At 42.2% G+C, this 23,223-nt stretch overlaps 2 protein-coding genes across 4 annotated transcripts; one reads left to right on the top strand and one right to left on the bottom strand.

Moving 5' to 3' along the window:
- Positions 1-1,893: 1,893 nt before the first annotated feature.
- Positions 1,894-11,465, bottom strand: LOC115128373 (sodium/myo-inositol cotransporter-like). Of its 3 annotated transcripts, none has more exons than XM_029658195.2 (2): positions 11,368-11,465; positions 1,894-5,402 (listed from the first exon to the last, which is right to left on the bottom strand). In XM_029658195.2, the coding sequence occupies exon 2, from the start codon at positions 5,345-5,347 to the stop codon at positions 3,197-3,199; it is 2,151 nt and encodes a 716-aa protein (XP_029514055.1). In that variant the 5' UTR covers positions 5,348-5,402; positions 11,368-11,465; the 3' UTR covers positions 1,894-3,196. The 3 variants fall into 3 exon arrangements, with proteins under 3 accessions (XP_029514055.1, XP_029514038.1, XP_029514048.1); XM_029658178.2 differs by lacking the exon at positions 11,368-11,465 and adding an exon at positions 7,749-8,002 and having other exon boundaries at positions 1,894-5,619; XM_029658188.2 differs by lacking the exon at positions 11,368-11,465 and adding an exon at positions 7,749-8,002.
- Positions 11,466-11,521: 56 nt separating this feature from the next.
- Positions 11,522-19,068, top strand: LOC115128392 (ATP synthase subunit O, mitochondrial-like). The gene is made up of 7 exons (XM_029658212.2): positions 11,522-11,609; positions 12,061-12,105; positions 12,302-12,412; positions 12,577-12,706; positions 13,337-13,449; positions 15,168-15,254; positions 18,836-19,068. The coding sequence occupies exons 1-7, from the start codon at positions 11,583-11,585 to the stop codon at positions 18,944-18,946; spliced, it is 624 nt and encodes a 207-aa protein (XP_029514072.2). The 5' UTR covers positions 11,522-11,582; the 3' UTR covers positions 18,947-19,068.
- Positions 19,069-23,223: the final 4,155 nt, after the last annotated feature.

Genomic DNA, 23,223 nt, shown 5'->3' with positions numbered 1-23,223 from the left:
GCCCGACATCCACAGGTGGGGGTTGTGCTTACAGTCCAACACTGTGCAGGACGTTTGGCATTTGCCAGAGAACACCAAGATTGCCAAATTCACCACTGGCACCCTGTGCTCTTCACAGATGAAAGCAGGTTCACACTGAGCACGTGACAGACGTGACAGTCTGGAGACGCCGTGGAGAACGTTCTGCTGCCTGCAACATCCTCCAGCATGACCGGTTTGGCGGTGGGTCAGTCATGGTGTGGGGTGGCATTTCTTTTGGGGGCCGCACAGCCCTCCATGTGCTCGCCAGAGGTAGCCTGACTGCCATTAGGTACCGAGATGAGATCCTCAGACCCCTTGTGAGACCATATGCTGGTGCGGTTGGCCCTGGGTTCCTCCTAATGCAAGACAATGTGGCTGGAGTGTGTCAGCAGTTCCTGCAAGAGGAAGGCATTGATGCTATGGACTGGCCCGTCCGTTCCCCAGACCTGAATCCAATTGAGCACATCTGGGACATCATGTCTCGCTCCATCTACCAACGCCACGTTGCACCACAGACTGTCCAGGAGTTGGACAGTCATCAGGAGCATGCCCAGGCGTTGTAGGGAGGTCATACAGGCACGTGGAGGCCACACACACCACTGAGCCTCATTTTGACTTGTTTTAAGGACATTACATCAAAGTTGGATCAGCCTGTAGTGTGGTTTTCCACTTTAATTTTGAGTGTAACTCCATGGGTTGATCAATTTGATTTCCATTGATAATATTTGTGTGATTTTGTTGTCAGCACATTCAACTATGTAAAGAAAAAAGTATTTCATAAGAATATTTCATTCATTCAGATCTAGGATGTGTTATTTTAGTGTTCCCTTTATTTTTTGAGCAGTGTATATATATATATGATAACTGGCTGTGCATGTGCGCCATCGTGCATAAATGTATTTTGTCCCACCCCCACACCAAACGCGATCACGACATGCAGGTTAAAATATCAAACTCTGAAACAATTATATTAATTTGAGGACAGGTCGAAAAGCATTAAACATTTATGGCAATTTAGCTAGCTAGCTTGCATTTGCTAGCTAATTTGTCCCATTTACCTGAAATGCACATGGTCCTCTACTCCACCAATTAATCCATACATAAAACGTCAACCGAATCTAGTCATCTCTCATCCTTCCAGGCCTTTTCTTCTCTTGACTTTATATTGCCATTGGCAACTTTCATAAATTAGGTGCAATACCGCCACCGACCTTGTTCGTCTTCAGTCACCCACGTGGGTATAACCAATAAGGAGATGGCATGTGGGTAACTGCTTCTATGAACCAATGAAGAGATGGGAGAGGCAGGACTTGCAGCGTGATCTGCTTCAGAAATAGAACAGACTTCTATTTTAGCAACGCAGACGCTCGTTGAGCAGTGTGGGTGATCTGCTTCAGAAATAGAACAGACTTCTATTTTAGCAACGCAGACGCTCGTTGAGCAGTGTGGGTGATCTGCTTCAGAAATAGAACAGACTTCTATTTTAGCAACGCAGACGCTCGCGAGCAGTGTGGGTGCAATAATTGAATAATAGATTTCAAAATATATTTTGCGACGTGAGTGGTGTAGTCAGCCTGTAATCCTCCTTTTATCAGACTCGGAACAGGGATGGTTAGCGAAGCTTTAATTTTCAGCAAAACAACTACAGGTCTGAAATAGCAAGTCTACTTTGCAAATGAATCTCCATTAGGTACGCTATTGAAGAGTTGCCACTATTTCACTACAAAACATTATCCAATTAATAGCAAGGCTTAATAATAACCCATAGCATTCACTGCTCAAATTGGCATTGTTTTGCCTTCTTGAAAAACAAAAACATTTTCTTCAGCATTGAACACTAAGACACATTTGGTAAGAGGTTTCACTCAAATGCATGTTGCGTTTAGTTTTATTTTACCTTTATTTAACTAGGCAAGTCCGTTAAGAACACGTTCTTATTTATTTTCAATGACGGCCTAGGAACAGTGGGTTAACTGCCTTGTTCAAGGTTAGAACGACAGATTTTTACCATGTCAGTTTATATTTTTGTTCAGTATAAATAAAGGTCAAACAAAAGACCCACAAAAAACAGGGCTTGGTTTTAGTGTTGTCACTAAAGTTACCAAAATAGCTTACTGAACAAATGTCATGACATTAACTGTGGAAGATACAACATTCAGACAAACAGTAAGAAATAGCAAATATTAACCTAATCATAAACACATGACAAACTACCAGCATTGATACTGTATGTTCAATTCTTGGAATGCTACGATAAGTGTATAATAAAAAGTAGTTTTTCATGTTGACAAACTGTCACTTACTTTCATCTTTATACTTAAGAACATCATTTTTTTACACATTCTACAGCAACTCACCTGGGTATTCTTAAGAATTGGAAACGTCAGAAAATAAAAAGTAATAGGACAAACATTAACTAAATAATTTGGTAAAAATTCTAAGCATTTGCAATCACCATATCAACAATGTATAATGCTAATAGGAAAGGAAAACACTTATGATAGTTTATTCTCCATCTGTGGTAGAGGGTGATGGCTTTAGTGTAACTTTGAGGTAATCTCTGCATAACAAAAAGGCCTTAAAATGGTTTCTTAAACTTTCTCAATAGAAAAGCAGGTGAAATAACACAACAGCACACTATTAAGCTGTAATAAACAAGGAATTCACCCAGCTTAACCACTTGTGCTGATATGGATATAGTAACATAGCAGTACATGGAAAGTCTGAACACACTATTCGTAAACCACATACAGTACACGTTCAGAGTACATAGACATTCAGATATATGGGTGTGCTATAGCTAACATCAAAGTCAATGGTCCCAACAACACTTTTAGCACAGAAACAACTGTTCAAGGAAATATAAAAAGTGAATATAAATAATGCTAATGTCACCAAACACATACCACAGTTCTATAAATCACAATAGATATGTCAGTCACATTAACAATAAGCACTTTACAAAAATGAGAAGTACAGGATAGAGTTTAAGTGGTTCGGGGTTTTGTGAGACTAGACAGAAGATTCAATCGTTTCAAAAGAATGATTTCAAAAAGCTCAGTGAATCCTTGTTAGGAAGCTGCACTGTAAATATTACAAACTTCAGATTCATAAAATATTAGAAAATTGTAACTTCCCTTGAAACAATCCCCAACAAGCCCTCCTTTGTCCCAGTCTATAGAGAGAAGTAGACAAATAGGAATATTCCCAATGAGCAGACGAGAAACAGGCCACAGTTGAGCAGCAGTTTGGTTCTGGGTGGCTCGTACAGCATCTCCATAACGGCTCTCTCGTCCTCCGCTGTCCTTTTGGGATGGGCATCATATGCCGCTTCCTTAAACCCACAGAACCACTCCAACAGCTGCATGCACCTCCCATCCTCCTCATCCCCACAACCTTCCTCTGCATGCACTAGCCCTGGGTGCCCGTTATCAAACTGGGTGGTGGGCGTTGCTAGTGTCATTTCCGGGGTTGTCTCGCCACTGGGAGTCACGGGGTCTAAGTCAGAAGGCGGAGCTAGCAGCTTGACGTCCTCCCCATCTAGACACCTAGCATTGCAGATGTCTGGGGGCAGATCCTTATAGAGGCCTCCATTCAACTGCAAAGGGCTCTTATCCGTCAGCTTGTACATCTCCTCACGGTCTTTGAGGAGAAGCTTTCCCATGTTACGCAGGCCCCATAATGTGGTTGTGCGGACCTGCTCCTTATCTGGAGGAGGGTTGCAGAGACTGACGACCACAGCCACCAATCCAGACACCCAGAACAGCCCAGCAGCCACATACATGTAGTGGACATGTGTGATGAAGAAAGGCCTGTCGTCTGGCTGGTCACAGGGAGGCTCTCGGTAAATAAACGCCAAGGTCAGCCGGGTGGTACCCAGCGCAAACCCGGTCATACCACCCCAGAATGCACCCCTTTCGTTGCAGCGCTTCCAGAACACACCCAGCAGGAAGAGAGCGGCAATGGGCGGGGTTAGGTATCCGGCTACTTCCTGTATGTACAGGTACATCTGGCCGCCCTGCATCTCGATGATGACAGGGACCCAGGCGATGCTGATAACCACCATGAACACCACGAACAGCCGGCCCACCAACAACAGCTCTTTATGGGACGCACCACGCCTAGCACTCTGGTAGATGTCCAGGGTGAAGATCGTGCTAGCACTGTTAAAAATAGAGTCCAGATCACTCATGAGAGCCGCAATCATCACAGCCATCATCAGCCCTCGCAGTCCCACAGGCATCACTGCCATGACCAGCCGCGGGTATGCAATATTGGAGCACCCCGCCTTAGAGCCACACACAGCCAGGCAGTGCTCTGGCCCAATGCAGGCAATCTCATCTGCAAACAAGATCCGGGATATCATCCCGGGGATAACAATAATAAACATGGGCAGGACCTTCAGGAAGCCAGCCATCAGCGTGGAGCCCTTGGCGTGGGCAAGGTTCTTGGCAGCCAGCACCCTCTGGACAATAACCTGGTCAGCACACCAGTACCAGATGGAAGCTGGGGTTTGACCTAAGAGGAAGCCAGGCCAGGGGATGTCCTCGTCCAACGGGCCCCGGAGGATCCTCAGGGAGTCTGGCTTGGGCTCGATGCGGCAGGAGGGTGAGTGGGTGAAGTTCCCACTGGCCAGGATAGCTGTTACATTTGGGACAGCTAGCATGTACTTTGTCCGAACCCCTTCAAGACCACCGACCTTGATCAGGCTGATGATGGTCAGGCTGAGAGCTCCACCAATCATCAGCACGGCCTGGAGGGTGTCTGTGTACATGACCGCAACCAGGCCGCCGGTGACCGTAAGCAGTGCGGTCATACTAATGAGCAGAATGATGGACAGGTAGAGATTCCAGCCCAGTGACTCCTGGATGAAAAGCGCCCCAGCGTACAAGTCCACAGAGATCTTGGTGAAGATGTAGAGCAGCACAGAAAGCGAAGCAAAGTACACCTTTAGCCTATTGCCCCCATAGCGTTTGGACAGGTACTCCGGCATGGTGTACACACCAGAGTGGATATACACAGGTATGAAGACCCAGCCCAGCAGCTGCAGCAGGAGAAGAGCGTTAAACTCCCATGCTCCCACAGCAAAGCCGCTGGCTGCTCCCGACCCAGCCAGGCCTATGAAGTGTTCACTGCCGATGTTGCTGACAAACAGGGACGCTCCGATCACCACCCATGTCATGGAGCGTCCTGCAAGGAAGTATCCGCTCACCGTGCTGCGGTTGGCCTTCCACATGGCGAAGAACCCGATGCTCAGGACCAGGATGAAGTACAGCACCACCACAGCAATGTCTGCTGCCTCCATGACAGCCGTACCCATCTTCATTGTGAGTGCTAAACGGAACCACTGGTTCAAAACGGCTGAAAAACTCCCTTGAACCCTGCAAAAGTCAAAGCCAAGTTTTAGCGTAACAGAAGAGCAATAAAAATTCTCTATCCTTTGGTTTGCTGTCTGGATGGAAGCTGTAGTATCCACCGTCAGGTCAAATTCACTAGGGGTGTCTGCATTTGGGGGTGTAATCCACCTGCACTGAGAACACTAGTTTTAAGGGAGGATGCAGCAGGCCTCTGGTCTAGTATAGCCTAGAGTTTACATTCCTGCAAGACAGCAAAGACAAAGACAAACACCTGATTAGAGCCTGTGTCAGATGGGAACCAAGAAAGGTGACACGCATTCTAAAATTGATTAAATTGTCCCCCACTCTCAGTTTACACACAATATCCCATAATGAAAGCAAAAACAGGTTGACATTTTGACATTGCAAATGTATTAAAAATAAACGTTAATCACATTTACATAAGTAGTAAGATACTTTACTCAGTACTTTGTTGTATCATCTTTGACAGTGATTACAGCCTCAAGTCTTGGGTATGACACTATAAGCTTGGCACACCTGTATTTGGGGAGTTTCTCTCATTCTTCTCTGGAGATCCTCTCAAGCTCCATTAGGTTGGATGCACAGCTATTTACACATTGATTTGGACCTTCTATAGAAGGTGTGTGTGCGCCTTTTCAAATAATGGCCAATCAATTGAATTTACCACAGGTGTACTCCAATCAAGTTGTAGAAACATCTCAAGGATGATCAATGGAAACAGGATGCACCTGAGCTCAATTTTGAGTCTCATAGCAAAGGGTCTGAATACTTGAGTAAATGTTATATTTCAGTTGTTAATTTTGAATACATTTGCAAAATAAATAAAATAATAATTCAGTTTTACTGTCATTATGGGGTATTGTGTGTCGATTGACGAGGAAAAATAATTTAATTACATTTTAGAATAAGGCTGTAACGTAACAAAATGTGGGAAAAGTCAAGGGGTCTGAATACTTCCCGAAGGGGACACACGCAACATTTCTGAGAAACAGGTCATCAAAACAGAGCTTGATCAGATTACTTTATTCACACTCAAACTGGGCATGATAACAGATTTAAATACCGTATTTACAGTAACTTTCTCTAGCCCTCACCCCAATCTCTTAAATAGTGGCTAAACCTAAAAGAGAAAGAGCCATGTCCATCTCAGTGCTTCAAACCAAAAAGTCTAGCAGCTCAGTCCATGTGGAGATATCAAAAATGCCTACATAGCCTAGTGGAAAAATAAGGAGTGTAATTATTATAAAAAATATTAAAAATCATGTTTTATTCATTCATTCATGTATTATACAATCATTTTTAATCATGACAGACGCATTATGATTACATCATCAGCCCCCAACCAAGTCATTATCCCAGAGGCAAGCTTTGCTAATTATTTAATAGACAATACGATATTTTATATTAATATTTCTGGTCACCTTCAGCATCATCGTCTACAGCTAATGCTGACCGATTAACCAATTGTTGGTTTTGTTGCTGCAATATTGTTTGTTGTAATTAAACAGCTAATTGACCAACGTCGATTCAATTACTTGAAATACATTTTGTTTACTGAGAGCCGAACGTGCCGTTCCTCTAGAAATAAATCAAATAATAAACTAGAAATGTAGTTTTCATTGAGCAAATATTCTACCAAGTTCTGCGCGGAAACGTGGTAATTAACTACAATGACCATAATCCATTGCGCTAGTTTTCGTCCCAGCTCAGAGAGGAGGAGGTTTCCCTCTTGTCAATATCTTTCCAAAATAAACACAATGCATTTCTATGGCCTTATTTTAGACCTAAACTTGTCTTCCCGCCTTTGGGACGGCTCCCATTGTTATGGCATAGACATGAGCAGCTTGTTATTATATACACAGATCTACGCTAAATAGACCGCATGAGAGAGGAATATGCACAACGACGAGGGACAAAGACAGCTCGTGAAAGTTGGCCTTATCTACTTTGAAATAATGGTATCGACATGATACTGGTAAGAAAGATATCAGGATCAGTACAATGTAGTCAAAGTATTATCACGAAATGTGGCACGCTACACAACAGCTGCGGAATATTCTAGAAAAGAGTACGCGCATCTTCCGCAATGCCAAGGAGAGTATATCTAATTGAGGTAGCCTATATATGTAGTTTGAGTAAAACAAGTGTTTGAATTCGTCAAATAGAATAGTATAGGACTCTGACCTAGTAGCCTACATTCAATTAATTGCACAATAGTAAATTAAGCGCTCGACCTGCTTTTTACATTTTCTCCATCACCATCTTTTGTCCCTTCTGCTTTTCTAGCGTCAGTTACATTATCTAGGCTACAATTTAAAACGGGCGGCCATCACAAAAATACACACTCACCATTGCAATTACAATACTCCGCTATATTGTAGCTAATGTAGGCTACATCAAACCACAAGTTCAGGATGCGACTGTCTGAGCCTGCTTTTCTGGCGACAATTTGTATGCTTCCTGCGTCAGTTCTTCCGATGTAGAGATAGTTCGTGTCCTCCGCTTCAGAGCAATTAGGTTTAACACATAAGGTAGCTGCACTTTATAAGCATCGACTCTGCTTCTTCCCCATTGCCACGCCCTTCATGTGTGATACCAGAGAAGAAGCGGAAGAGAGAGGCCCAATTCGGCGTATTTTTTTTTTTCGTTGCTTCGGCCACCAAGCAAGGTTTTGTATGTAGCTCAATGAGTGTCGAATTTGGTCAACAACAAAAAATAAATTGCTTATTTGCTACGTGATGTTTATTCGATTGAATAGAAGTTTCGTAATGCTTAAGTTGTTGCTGATGTACTGCTTTGGACACGTGACATCCCGGCTACTTTGAGAAAAACACATTTGAGTTGCCTCGAGATGTATATGCATATTCATAACATGCGGCTAGTAGTATAGCATCTCTCCCTATTGAATTACAGACGGTTGACGTCAACAACCCTCGTCGAATATTTTTTTAAATGACAATGAGATTTATCCACCAATCCAAAGAACGTATTGGCGAGCGCTGGACAGCCCGCCATGCCGCTTTGTGGACACCGACTCCCATTGTCAGGGCGAGGAGACATATAGTATCTTGTTAGTTTATCCATAATCTTTGGTAATACACATGTGACGTTTCAAATGCAACACGCCCATTGGTTATTGTTCTAATTCTAGTAGCCTGAAATTGAAATACCGTATTGTTTTGAGGCACACGTTTTTTCGGGTAACAACAGACTCAGAATGCATGCTACTGTAAGTGAACCTTTGTTTTAAAACAAGGGTTTGGCTTTCCTCATGACATTCAACCTGTTCAGCTACTTGAGTCGAAATTGCCTTAAACCCCACTTTGCCTAATTAACCGACTAGTTTACATATCCTGGTTGATAATGTGCTTTAACAGTGGAATGGTAATAACTGAACAATCTAGAAATGGGCACTTTTGGATATATTAACTTGTAAAACCCTTGTAATCTTCCTTCAAAGTGTTCAACTTTCCAGAAATGTATATCGCCATATAGCCTAATCTGACCTCCAAACAGGCTACATACAGCTCATGCATCTATCTAGAATGTAATGTCATAGCATATGGGGGAGATAAACGGGATGCATTTGATAAGTTATTAAAGTTATTTGCAGTCTCAATAACACAGTACAGTGACAGCTGGTGTGACAGCCCATTCAGTGCGTCCATAGTTTACGTCAATTTACAGTGTGAGGGTATTCAATCGTTGGGCACAGGCGTAGGAACCACACAGGTAACCTTACGCATTTTGATTAGTGACTAGCGCCTGCCATTCTCTCTGATAAATAAATAGGCTCTGTCTGATGTAGGATGTGACAAATGTAAGACTATTAAAATTATACCTTAGTCAAGATATGTTGGCCTGTATGCAATGATAACCCCTTCAGTTCAGCGCACACATAAGTGGCATGTATTATCATGGTGAAAGGTGCATAAGATGTCTGGAGAAGCCACTTTGGCTGTGTCACTGCGCATCTGTGAGAATGAAATGCATAAACAATGTGGATCAATCTACACTCGGACCCTAAACTACATACTCACACAGCCTGACAGTATCTTCATACAGGTGATGTTGGGACAACTAGGCCTGTGTCAATACATACTTGAGGTGATATCAGCAAGAATGCACTTATAAGCTTTATATAAAATGGAGCTCCTATTTTAATTACATAGGCCTAATTTTTAACACTTTCTGAGAACCTGATAAGTAGCCAACTATATGGCCTTGATGAGGAAATAGTATAGTCCCACACATTTACATTTGAGTCATTTAGCAAAGGCTTTTTGTCCAGACCGACTTCATACATTTTTGTACTGGTCCCCGGTAGGGATCAAACCCACAACCCTGGCATTCCAAACGCCATGCGCTACCAACTGAGCCACATAGCTTAAACCAATGAAATTGGTTGCTTGTCTGCCAACGTGTATCTGACAAGGACAGTGAATTTCCACTTACTATTTTTTTTAGGTCTAGGAAGTAAATTCTTCTTATTCTCTGTATTTTTTTATGGCAGTTGGCAACCAACTTTAAGGTGCCTTTACCGCCACCAACTGGACTGGAGTGTAGACCAGAGACAGGGAAGGTCTAAATCCTACCCAATATTCTCATCCCCCTAAGGAAACGAAATACATAATTAAATAGTACACCCCCTGAAGATTTCCCCAGCAGTTCACTTAATCTTGGCTCTTCAACCCCATCACTCCTTAAATCGAATAACAATCACTTCATTTCCCTCCCATATTGCTGGTACTGAAATAGAACGTGTTCCACTGTCTCCATCTCCTCCTGACAATGATCACACCTCCCAGTCTGCAGTTGTCCTACCAATTTCAAAGGTGGGACACACTATTGAGCCTTGTGTGTCCCAGTCTCTGATTACACACTCCTCCCTTCTCTCTCGACCTGAGGACCTCCCTGCCCCCACCTTTTCCTGTATCTTATACAGGCGTCTTCCCTTGCTGTCCCTTTTCCACAACTCTTGCCATTTATTTTTAACTACTGTTTTTATCAACCCCTTGGCTTCTTCTTTACTGATTGACAATTCCATCTTAACATTAGGATGTTTAAGAGCCTGCTTGGCGATAACATCCACCTCCTCATTCCCCTCTACTCCCACATGAGCTGGTGCCCAGAGGAACATCACAAATACCACAATCTGTCTCACAAGCACTGCAAAACCTCATACAACACATCCTGTCTGCTCTGAGACACAAATTACTTTTATTTTATCAGTGCTGCACTGGAGTCAGAGTAGATCACTACAATGTTTGGTCTCACCTCCTCCACCCACTCTACAACCAAGAGTATGTCCAGCAACTCCATTGTGTAAACAGATAAATGATCCTTTGTTCTTTTTGTCACTGCCACCTTAGACTCAGGAACACTAAAAGCTGCATCTGTCCTCCCAGTTTTAGGGTCTATAGATCCATCTGTGAATATATTCAAGAAAGCATAGTAGTATTTTTAAATGTTCACTTACAACAGAATCTACTCCTTCCTTAACAACTCTTACCCTCTCAAACAACCTAGATCTATCCCTAGCTGAGGGAGCAACCAAGCAGTGGAGGCTGCTGAGGGCATGACGGTTCACAATAATCGCTGGAATGTAACAAATAGAATGGCATCAAACACTTGGAAACCATGTGTTTGATGTATTTGATACCATTGCACTTATTCCGCTCCAGCCATACCACAAGCCAATTAAGGTGCCACCAACCTCCTGTGCAACCAAGGTGGGATAGCAGGAAGACACACAGAGGGGCTAAACTCCTTCCCAATCAACCCCATCTCTCTCGCCATGCCATTGCTTATCCACCCAAAACTTGTACTCAAATTTCGTTCATGTTCCCATTACTGTAGGAGTAGCTTTTTTTGTAGGATATGCAACCTTATGTCCTTGTCGATTTACCCATATGTCATGGTTAGTTGCTGTCTATCTTAACTTTCACGGCATCTCTCCCAACTGTACCTGCATTGCTGCCATCGAGGAGGTCCTGAGTGCTCCACAGCACATTCGTAGCGCTTGTCTGAGCTGCTTATCCATATGCTACACTTTCAGGAAGTACATTTCCACTACATCGACATACAAACTACATTTCCCATAATGCTTCTCGCTTCAGAAATACGTGTTTCTTTTGCGACCAGCTTTCATGCGCAGAAGTTGACCTACAGTCTCTGAAGAAAATGGCAGCATTAGGACTGGGGCTGCAGGTATGACTTTCGGATGAACGTGAATGTTATGCGATTCATGGCTGGGTTTTTAATTTGAGAATGTATGTATATTATTAATTGACACAAAATGGATCAGTGTGCATTGTTTTGATGTCGCGCAGAAATAGTTTTCAACGCACAACACGCGAGGCCTTCTGTGAACTTGACAAGCCCGCTCCGCTGCTGTTAACTAGCTAATGTTAATTACAGCCCGCTAGCTTGTTGAATATAGCTAGCTACCTAGTTATGCTTATTTGTCATTTTGCTACGGAGCAATAACATGACTATTTACTGTTGTCTATAAGACAGGCGCATGACATTGTAGAACATGTGGTCAAGATTTTTGCTATTTCAAAACGATTTTTGATAGCTTGCTAACTAACAGCTACTGCACTCCAGACGTCACTGTTATATATTAATCATTTCCTTTATCATCTCTATCCTTTTTCAGGTGCGTCAATTCAGCACGTCGGTTCTCCGACAAGCTTTGATCAGGGTAAGAATTATGAAGTTCAACTTCAAATTACCCTTGTCATCTGATCAGTGCAATATTCTGTTCTATGGCTGATCATGTCCTTTGCTAATATGATTCTCACGCACGCTACAGCTTGTGCAATGTCAGTGTTCATTTGCTCTGTGGTTCAAGTACGTGGTTGGTTATTCCTTATGTTTGTGTCCGTTTTCTATTTTAGCCCCCTATCGACGTGTATGGGGTTGGAGGTCGCTATGCCACAGCCCTGTTCTCTGCTGCCAGCAAGCAGAAGAAACTGGAACAAGTAGAGAAGGAGATGAGGACGTTGTCGGTGAGTTATCCACTGCACCTCTCTCTCCTGTCTTAGTACTCTCTGTCCACTTGTGTGTAATGTGTATATACACTCTCTATTAACTAGGGAAACATTCATTAGTTTGTTAGGCACTGATGCGGCCACTCATTTTTGACCAGCTCTCTTTTCATTCTCTCTACCAGGCTCTGATCAAGGACCCCAAGCTGTCCAGTATTGTGATGAACCCTCATGTCAAGCGCAGCCTCAAGCTGAAGTTCTTTGGTGATGCCATGACGAAGGCAAATCTCTCCCCAATAACAGTTAACCTCATCAGTGAGTCGCCCAGCTTAACTAAGTCATACTCCACAGTGCACTCTTGTTCTGGAAACTGCTGTTGTGTCTGTTTGGGGAGGATGACATTGTTTTTCTGCTGTCAAGAGCCTCATCTACCAAACTGCTTAATTTCCTTATCTTCTGACTCTCTTGACCATCTGAAATGGAAAAAGCGATATGGATGTCACTCCATAACTTTTTTAAAAATTTCCACTAGTTACCACAGACACAGTCAAAATTGTATAAATTCGTGAAAACAAAAATGTGCTTTTGGTCTACATTTAAGGTTGGAGTTAGTCATGAGGTTAGCAATGTGGTTACATTTTAGGTTTAAAATCAAATTTTAAGAGATTGTAGTGATGATTTTTGCTGTGGTAACTAGTGACAACCTACCCTTTTGGTTGGCTAGTTGTAACCGGAATATAAAGTAAATGTCAGCTAAGAGTACTGTTTAATTAACTAGTGATACAAAGGAGAGATTAGGAGAAATAGTTGAGTATTTTTGCTTTTGTTATGAGAACATCCTCACCCTTACTAATGTTACTGAATGCAAATGCAGTTCGTGCAAATATTATTTGTGGCTGCTGGCTAAGCCACTGAGGTTTCATTGTTCCCCTCTCTCCTCCTCAGCTGTGTTGGCAGATAATGGCCGTCTGACCCTGACCGCAGATGTAGTTGGCGCCTTTGCGAAAATGATGAGTGCTCACCGTGGCGAGGTCATCTGCACTGTCACCACCGCACATGTACGGTGACCCACCACCATACACACTGTAGTTGTACAGTTGAAGTCAGAAGTTTACATACACCTTAGCCAAATACATTTAAACTCAGTTTTTCACAATTCCTGACATTTAATCCTAGTAAAAAGTCCCTGTTTTAGGTCAGTTAGGATCACCACTTTTTTTTAAAGAATGTGAATTGTCAGAATAATAGTAGTGATTTATTTCAGCTTTTATTTCTTTCATCACATTCCCAGTTGGTCAGAAGTTTACATGCACTCAATTAGTATTTGGTAGCATTGCCTTTAAATTGTTTAACTTGAGTCAAATGTTTCTGGTAGCCTTCCACGAGCTTCCCACAATAAGTTGGGGGAATTTTGGCCCATTCCTCGTGACAGAGCTGGTGGAACTGAGTCAGGTTGTAGGCCTCCTTGATCGCTCACACTTTTTCAGTTCTGACCACAAATATTCTATAGGATTGAGGTCAGGGTTTGTGATGGCCACTCCAATACCTTGACTTTGTTGTCCTTAAGCCATTTTTCCACATCTTTGGAAGTATGCTTGGGCTCATTGTCCATTTCGAAGACCCATTTGCGACCAAGCTTTAACTTCCTGACTGATGTCTTGAGATGTTGCTTCAATATCCACATAATTTTACTTTCTCATGATGCCATCTATTTTGTTTAGTGCACCAGTCCCTCCTGCAGCAAAGCACCCCCACAACATGATGCTGCCACCCCCGTGCTTCACAGTTGGGATGGTGTTCTTTGACTTGCAAGCCTCCCCCTTTTTCCTCCAAACATAAGGATGGTCATTATGGCCAAACAGTTCTATTTTTGTTTCATCAGACCAGAGGACATTTCTCCAAAGAGTACGATATTTTTCCACATGTGCAGTTGCAAACCGTAGTCTGGCTTTCTTATGGCGGTTTTGGAGCAGTGGCTTCTTCCTTGCTGAGCGGCCTCTCAGGTTATGTCGATATAGGACTCATTTTACTGTGGCTATAGATACTTTTGTGCCTGTTTCCTCCAGCATCTTCACAAGGTCCTTTGCTGTTGTTCTGGGATTTGCACTTTTTGCAACAAAGTACGTTCATCATTAGGAGACCGAACATGTCTCCTTCCTGAGCGATATGATGGCTGCGTGGTCCCATAGTGTTTATACTTGCATACTATTGTTTGTACAGATGAACGTGGTGCCTTTAGGCATTTGGAAATTGCTACCAAGGATGAACCAGACTTGTGGAGGTCTATCATTTTTTTCTGAGGTCTTGGCTGATTTCTTTTGCTTTTCCAATGATGTCAAGGAAAGAGGTACTGAGTTTGAAGGTAGGCCTTGAAATACATCCACAGGTACACCTCCAATTGACTCAAATGATGTCAATTAGCCTATCAGAAGCTTCTAAAGCCATGACATAATTATCTGGAATTTTCCAAGCTGTTTAAAGGCACAGTCAACTTAGTGTTTTTAAACTTTTGACCCACTGGAATTGTGATACAGTGAAATAATCTCTGTAAACGATTGTTGGAAAAATGACTTGTCATGCACAATATAGATGTCCTAACTGACTTGCCAAAACTATAGTTTGTTGACAATAAATTTGTAGAGTGGTTGAAAAACGAGTTTTAATGACTCCAACCTAAGTGTATGTAAACTTCCGACTTCAACTGTATATAGTTGTCAACCCGAGTTCTATATTAGTTTTTATAGTGTTTGATTTGATCTTTGTGTGTATGACACAGCACCTGGATGAGGCTAACCTGGCAGAGCTGAAGGTGGCTCTGAACGGCTTCCTGGCAAAGGGAGAGACACTCATATTAGAGACCAAGGTGAGACCATACTCAATTCGTGTCCTCGGTGGCACAATAAGGATGTATCTGCTGTCAACTCCTGGTATGGCAGGGCGGTAAACTGTTAAAAATATATATATATACTGGTATTCATTCACAGACCGTTTTTTTTTTCTCCCAACAGAGATGTGTTTAAATGAAATTGATTAGTTGTGGCTAAAAGGCTATGCGTGATGACGTAGTGCACATGAATAACTTTTGCGGTTACATTCTCATGTAGTGTATAGAAAGTTAAATGGGTTTCCATCGCATTTTAAACTACTGATGGTTTTGTCATACACACATTTTTAGTTATATAGCGAAGGTGCCCACTTTGGACTTGGCACATGCTTGCCAGCCACAACCAAGCAAGGCTAAGGCTGTACGATGGCTTGGTTATTTCAGCAGTAGGGGAGTGTGAACTACAAGCCAATCATGATGCGGAAACCTATGTGCTAAAGTTCCAAATGGTGAAAACCTTGCAAAAGCCTCTCCTTTCAGCAGAAACAAGTGAAAAGCTTCAGTTAATACAGCTCAACCAGTGTCAGCACTAAAGGAAAAACTAAATGTCCCATCACACTTGAACACCTCAGAGGCAATACTGAAACAGTTTGAGGACATCTTGGAAGGGTTGGGGGCTCTGTGAGGTGAGCTCCACCTAGTGGTGGATGTCAGACCAGTTCAACAGCTTCCCCGCCAAATCCCCATTCCACTGAAGGAAACGATACTAAAGGCTGTTGATTCAATGGAGGAACAGGGTGTCAATACGAAGGTCACCAAACCTACTAAGTGGATAAGCAACATGATTGTGGTGGAAAAGCCAGGCAAAATAAGTGCCTTGATCCAAGTGCCCTGAACAAAGCCGTACATTACCAAATACATACTATTGAAGAGGTACTGCCTAGCCTGGAAAAAACAAATCTTTGGGAATGGATGCAAAAAAATGAGTACTGGCAGGTATGTTGTTTGGATGAAGAGAAATGTTACCTCACCACATTTTGGACCCCCAATGGTAGATACCGATGGACACGGTTACCTTTTTGGAGTGAAACCAGCTGCAGACTAATATCAGCAAAGGCAACAGGATGCACTTCAGGAATAAGTGTTATGGCTGATGACATCCTGGTATACGGCTGTGGTGCTGCATTGGAAGAAGCCTTGCAGGACTGACCACAACCTGACTCACCTCTTACAAAGAGCAAGGGAGATGGATCTAAAGGAGGATATGCCCAAATTGAGGAGTGCCTAGCCATTGTGTTCGACTGTGACCGTTTTGATCAATACCTTTTTATGGTAGGTGCGGTTATCGCCTACATGAGAATTTTGATGAATCAACAATGAATCTTTTTTTCCCCTCTTTTTTTAGGTGAAGCCTTTCACTGTTGGTGAACACCTGTTTACGAATCATTTAACAAATAACATTTGATTTCATATTATGGGCGAGCAAGATTATTTTATTTTTAAACTGCAGCCAAGCGTTGATCATGTCACCAGAATAAGACCCTCAATATTTTTGGGAAGGAGCATCAAGCTCATCACTTTGCACTTTCACCACCCTGTGAAGTTCATTTATTTTAGCTGTAGCCTAATAAACTGCATCCTTTCCTGAGTCAGTCGGAGGACCACACAACACCATAGTGTGACTCCAAGTTTATTTTGATATGATTATATCAACATTTGTGAATGAAAGCATTTCTACCATTTCTTGCATTTTACAGACACAAAAAGATCCCACCTTGTCTAGTGTGTTTTGTTGACATTTGGAAAGTTAACCAACATTTGCTATTTCCTTCAGGCCTGTCATGACATTTTCTTACTGTGCCTTCAGAAAGTATTCACTGCCCTTGACATTTTGTTTTTACAAAGTGGGATTCAAATGGATGTCAATTTTGGTCAACGAAAAATTTGAACATTTTCAAAAGATGTAAAGAAAATAAAACTACACTGAACTAAAATATAAATGCAACAATTTTTGTGATTTTACCCAGTTACAGTTCATATAAGGAAATCAATCAATTGAAATAATAAATTCATTAGACCCTAATCTATGGATTTCACATGACTGGGAATGCAAATATCTTAAAAAATAATATTTTTAAAGTAGGGGAGTGGATCAGAAAACCAGTCAGTATCTGGTGTGACCACAAATTCCCTCATGCAGCGCAACACATCTCATTCGCATAGTTGATCAGGCTGTTGATTGAGGCCTGCGGAATGTTGTCCCACTCCTCTTCAATGGCTGTCTGAAGTTGCTGGATATTGGCAGGAACTGGAACACGCTGTAGTACACTTCGATCCAAGCATCCCAAACATGTTCAAGGGGTGACATGCCTGGTGAGTATGCAGGACATGGAGGAACTGGGACATTTCCAGCTTCCAGGAATCGTGTACAGATCCTTGCGACATAGGGTTGTGCATTATCATGCTGAAGCATAAAGTGATGTCGGCGGAAGAATGGCACATCAATGGGCCTCAGGATCTTGTCACGGTGTCTGTGCATTCAAATTGCCATCGACTATAATGCAATTGTGTTCGTTGTCCGTGGCTTATGCTTGCCCATACCATAACCCCACAATGGGGCACTCTGTTCACAACGTTGATATCAGCTAAATGCTCGCCCACATGACACTATACACGCTGTCTGCCATCTGCCCGGTACAGTTGTAAATGGGATTCATCCGTGAAGAGGCCACTTCTCGGTGGCCATTGAAGGTGAGCATTTGCCTACAGGTTACGCCGCCGCAATGCGGTGAGGACAACGAGAGCTTCCCTTAGACGGTTTCGGACAGTTTGTACAGAAATTCTTCAGTTGTACAAACTCACAGTTTCATCAGCTGTCTGGGTGGCTGGTCTGATGATCCCGCAGGTGAAGAAGCTGGATGTGGAGGTCCTGGGCTGCAGGTGAAGAAGCTGGATGTGGAGGTCCTGGGCTGGCGTGGCTGTGATAGGGTTCTAAACAGATTTGTGCACAACATCTGAGAGAAGCTTTTTGTGCATCTGAAAAAATGTGATCTTTAAATTTAGCTCATGATACATGGGACCAACTCTTTGCATGTTGCGTTTTATTTTTGTTCAGTGTAATAACAAATTAGTGCAGAAAATTTAAGAAATTCATAAATGCTGGAAGTGAATGCAGAAATGTAATAAATAACTATACAAATGGGAACCGTTGGTCGAGTAGCAGAGTTGGAGGCTACCAAAGAGGATTTTTGATTCCTGTGCAATGTTCTACAAATGGGACTACTTTGCTGTCAGATTTGTCCTGTTATTTTTGGTTGAACAGTATGAAGCAATCAGGATGGAGAAAGCTCATTTATAAAAAACACTTTGAATTCATGTTTTGCCATTCTAGGGTCATGCACTTCCCATAAAGCATAGCCTAGAACTCTTATTTTTCAGAAACATCAAATACCTTCAAATGAGAAATACTGTGATATATTATGTCGATATTGCCCTGCCCTACCTAACACCTGGTATATGCAAAGGCTTAGGACTGTCAGGCTAGCACTAATCTGGAACATGCTGATATGCCTATGGTTTGAATGGTGCTTTAACTTGTATTACTTTTCTCTTTCCTCCAGTCTGATGCCTCCATCCTGGGTGGTATGATTGTCAGCATAGGAGATAAGTATGTGGACATGTCCACCAAGACAAAGATCCACAAACTGACCAAGATCATCAGAGATAGTTAAGTCCATTGCCCCGTCCAGAGAGTCATGGGAATGTTTCTCTGCTTCCTGCCACCTATACAGCGCTATGTCCGCTAAAATCCTGTCTAGTTGTGTTCGTAATAAAATATTCTGTAACATACAAAGTGTATTTGTAATGCCTTTTATTTTAATGTATTATTTATTTAACCAGGTAGGCCAGTTGAGAAGAAGTTCTCATTTACAACTGCAACCTGGCCAAGATTGAGCAAAGCAGTGTGACACAAACAACACAGTTACACATGGGATAAACAAACGACCAGTCAATAACACAATAGAAAAATCTGTATACAGTGTGTGCAAATGAGATAAGGCAATAAATAGGCCATAGTGGCAAAGTAATTACAATTTAGCATTTAACACTGGAGTGATAATGTGCAGATGAAGATGTGCAAGTAGAAATACTGGTGTGCAAAAGAGCAGAAAAAAAACTAAACGTATGGGGATGAGGTACAGTGGGGCAAAAAAGTATTTAGTCAGCCATCAATTGTGCAAGTTCTCCCACTTAAAAAGATGAGGCCTGTAATTTTCATCATAGGTACACTTCAACTATGACAGACAAAATGAGAAGAAAAAAAATCCAGAAAATCACGTGGGATTTCTAATGAATTTATTTGCAAATTATGGTGGAAAATAAGTATTTGGTCAATAACAAAAGTTTATCTCAATACTTTGTTATATACCCTTTGTTGGCAATGACAGAGGTCAAATGTTTTCTGTAAGTCTTCACAAGGTTTTCACACACTTGCTGGTATTTTGGCCCATTCCTCCATGCAGATCTCCTCTAGAGCAGTGATGTTTTGGGGCTGTTGCTGGGCAACACGGACTTTCAACTCCCTCCAAAGATTTTCTATGGGGTGGAGATCTGGAGAATGGCTAGTCCACTCCAGGACCTTGAAATGCTTCTTACGAAGCCACTCCTTCGTTGCCCGGGCGGTGTGTTTGGGATCATTGTCATGATGAAAAACCCAGCCACGTTTCATCTTCAATGCCCTTGCTGATGGAAGGAGGTTTCACTCAAAATCTCACGATACATGGCCCCATTCATTCTTTCCTTTACACCGATCAGTCGTCCTGGTCCCTTTGCAGAAAAACAGCCCCAAAGCATGATGTTTCCACCCCCATGCTTCACAGTAGGTATGGTGTTCTTTGGATGCAACTCAGCATTCTTTGTCCTCTAAACACGACGATTTGAGTTTTTACCAAAAAGTTATATTTTGGTTTCATCTGACCATATGACATTCTCCCAATCTTCTTCTGGGTCATCCAAATGCTCTCTAGCAAACTTCATACGGGCCTGGACATGTACTGGCTTAAGCAGGGGGACACGTCTGGCACTGCAGGATTTGAGTCCCTGGCGGCGTAGTGTGTTACTGATGGTAAGCTTTGTTAATTTGGTCCCAGCTCTCTGCGGGTCATTCACTAGGTCCCCCCGTGTGGTTCTGGGATTTTTGCTCACTGTTCTTGTGATCATTTTGACCCCACGGGGTGAGATCTTGCGTGGAGCCCCAGATCGAGGGAGATTATCAGTGGTCTTGTATGTCTTCCATTTCCTAATAATTGCTCCCACAGTTGATTTCTTCAAACCAAGCTGCTTACCTATTGCAGATTCAGTCTTCCCAGCCTGGTGCAGGTCTACAATTTTGTTTCTGGTGTCCTTTGACAGCTCTTTGGTCTTGGCCATAGTGGAGTTTGGAGTGTGACTGTTTGAGGTTGTGGACAGGTGTCTTTGATACTGATAACAAGTTCAAACAGGTGCCATTACTACAGGTAACGAGTGTTGGACAGAGGAGCCTCTTAAAGAAGTTACAGGTCTGTGAGAGCCAGAAATCTTGCTTGTTTGTAGGTGACCTAATACTTATTTTCCACCATAATTTGCAAATAAATTCATTAAAAATCCTACAATGTGATTTTCTGGATTTTTTTTCTCATTTTGTCTGTCATAGTTGAAGTGTACCTATGATGAAAATTATAGGCCTCTCATCTTTTTAAGTGGGAGAACTTGCACAATTGGTGGCTGACTAAATACTTTTTTGCCCCACTGTAGGTAGTTGGATGGGCTATTTACAGATGGGCTATTTACAGATGGGCTGTGGACAGCTGCAGCGATCGGTAAGCTGCTCTGACAGCCGATGCTTGAAGTTAGTGAGGGAGATATGTCTTCAACTTCAGTGATTTTTGCAATTTGTTCCAGTCATTGGCAGCAGAGAACTGGAAGGAAAGGCGGCCAAAGGAGGTGTTGGCTTTGGGGATGACCAGTGAAATATACCTGCTTGGAGCGCATGCTAAGGGTGGGTGTAGCTATGGTGACCAGTGAGCTGAGATAAGACAGCGCTTTACCTAGCAAAGACTTATATTTCTGTGTCCATGCAGACTGGTTGTTGCTGGTGGAAGGAATATAAAATGCCTGTTTATCAGCTTGGACCATTTATGATGCAGTTGATGTACCACATTAGTGCCATAATCTCAATTATAAACTGGGTGGTTCGAGCCCTGAATTCTGATTTGGCTGAAAGCCATGGTATATCCGACTGTATAACATGGGTATGACCAAATATTTATTTTTACTGCTTACGCTGGTAATCCGTTTATAATAGCAATAAGGCTCCTCGGGCTGGGTCCGTGTACCAAAGCCACACCTCGTTGCGTCTTACATAAGAACAGCCCTTAGTCGTCGTATATTGCCCATATACTGCACCACCTCAGGTCCTATTGCTTAATTATAAACTGGGTAGTTTGATGCTGGTATGATGCAAATGTATTTGTTTACGTTTTTTAATTATGATGGTAACCAGTTTATAATAGCAAGGCACCCTGGGGGGCTTTGTGGTAAATGGCCAATATACAGTACCACAGCTAAGGGTGGTATCCAGGCACTCCGTGTTGCGAGAACAGCCCTTAGCTTTGGTATAACCCCACGGCCTTATTGCTTAAATGTATTTTCTCTTTTGACTTCAAAAGATATTAATATCAGAATGTAGCAATTAGTGTTTCCTCTCATTCATGGGAATATGCTCTGCCACCTCTTGGTATATCTGTCCATACTATGCTCTTAATAGAGGAATTAAATTCCTATTATGTTTAATACCCAATTAAATTAATACACTCAGCCCATTTCTAAGGATTTGTAAGAAACTTATTTGCATAAAATGGGCGGAGACCAGTCTCAAAATCAAGCACTAGCGTTTATTCTCGAGAGTACTGAACATGATACAATTTACAACAGGTTATAAACTGAAAATGACGTCATTAGGTTTCGAACTGTCCCGTCTCTCCTCCACTCCGTTACAATGGCAGTATAGTTCTCAAGCCTTCCTACATCGTCTCCCACCAATTTAGATAATTTATGACCAAGCCAAGGTCTTCGTGTGTAGATAAGCATTCTAGCCAGTCTGACGATAAGTTCATTCGTTTCTACCAAGGAACAGACAGTCATTGTTCTAATTCTTGATTATAATTACACACATTATATTCAGTACTAGGATTAAAATAAAATTCATACATCTATACAGTAACATAATAGTATTCTGATTAGTCAGTCCTGATTGAAATGTATACATAATTAGTCATTATTGATTAAAAAATATCCCTTAACAGCTCTGCATAGCCGGGGGTGTGCTCCATACTACTTTAACAATTTTACATTCACACTGGTGATGCAGTGATTTCGGAAAGTATTCAGACCCCTTTATCCACATTTTGTTACGTTACAGCCTTATTCTAAAATTTATTTAAATTGTTTTTTCCCTCTCAATCTACACACCCCATAAAAACAAAGCAAAAACTTTTTTTTTAGAAATTCTTACAAATGTATTCAAAATAAACATATCACATTTACAAGTGTTCTGACCCTTTACACAGTACTTTGAAGTACCTTTGGCAGTGATTACAGCCTTGAGTCTTGAGTATGATGCTACATGCTTGGCACACCTGTTTGGGGAGTTTCTTCCATTTGTCTCTGCATTTGTCTCAAGTTCTGTCAAGTTGTTCGATCAGGTTCAAGTCCGGGTCACTCAAGGACATTCAGAGACTTGTCCCGAAGCCACTTCTGTGTTGTTTTGGCTGTGGCTTAGGGTCATTGTCCTGTTGGAAGGTGAACCTTCGTCCCAGTCTGAGATCCTGAGCGATCTGGAGCAGGTTTTCATCAAGGGTCTCTTTGTACTTTGCTCTGTTCATCTTTCCCTCAATCCTGACTAGTCTCCCAGTCCTTGCCGCTGAAAAACATCCCAACTGCATGATGCTGCCACCATGCTTCACCGTAG

The sequence above is a fragment of the Oncorhynchus nerka genome, linkage group LG1, assembly GCF_034236695.1.
Source record: "Oncorhynchus nerka isolate Pitt River linkage group LG1, Oner_Uvic_2.0, whole genome shotgun sequence".
Classification (NCBI taxonomy): Eukaryota; Metazoa; Chordata; class Actinopteri; order Salmoniformes; family Salmonidae; genus Oncorhynchus; species Oncorhynchus nerka.
Note: the sequence above shows the minus strand (reverse complement) of the source record. Positions and strands in the feature narration are given on the sequence as shown.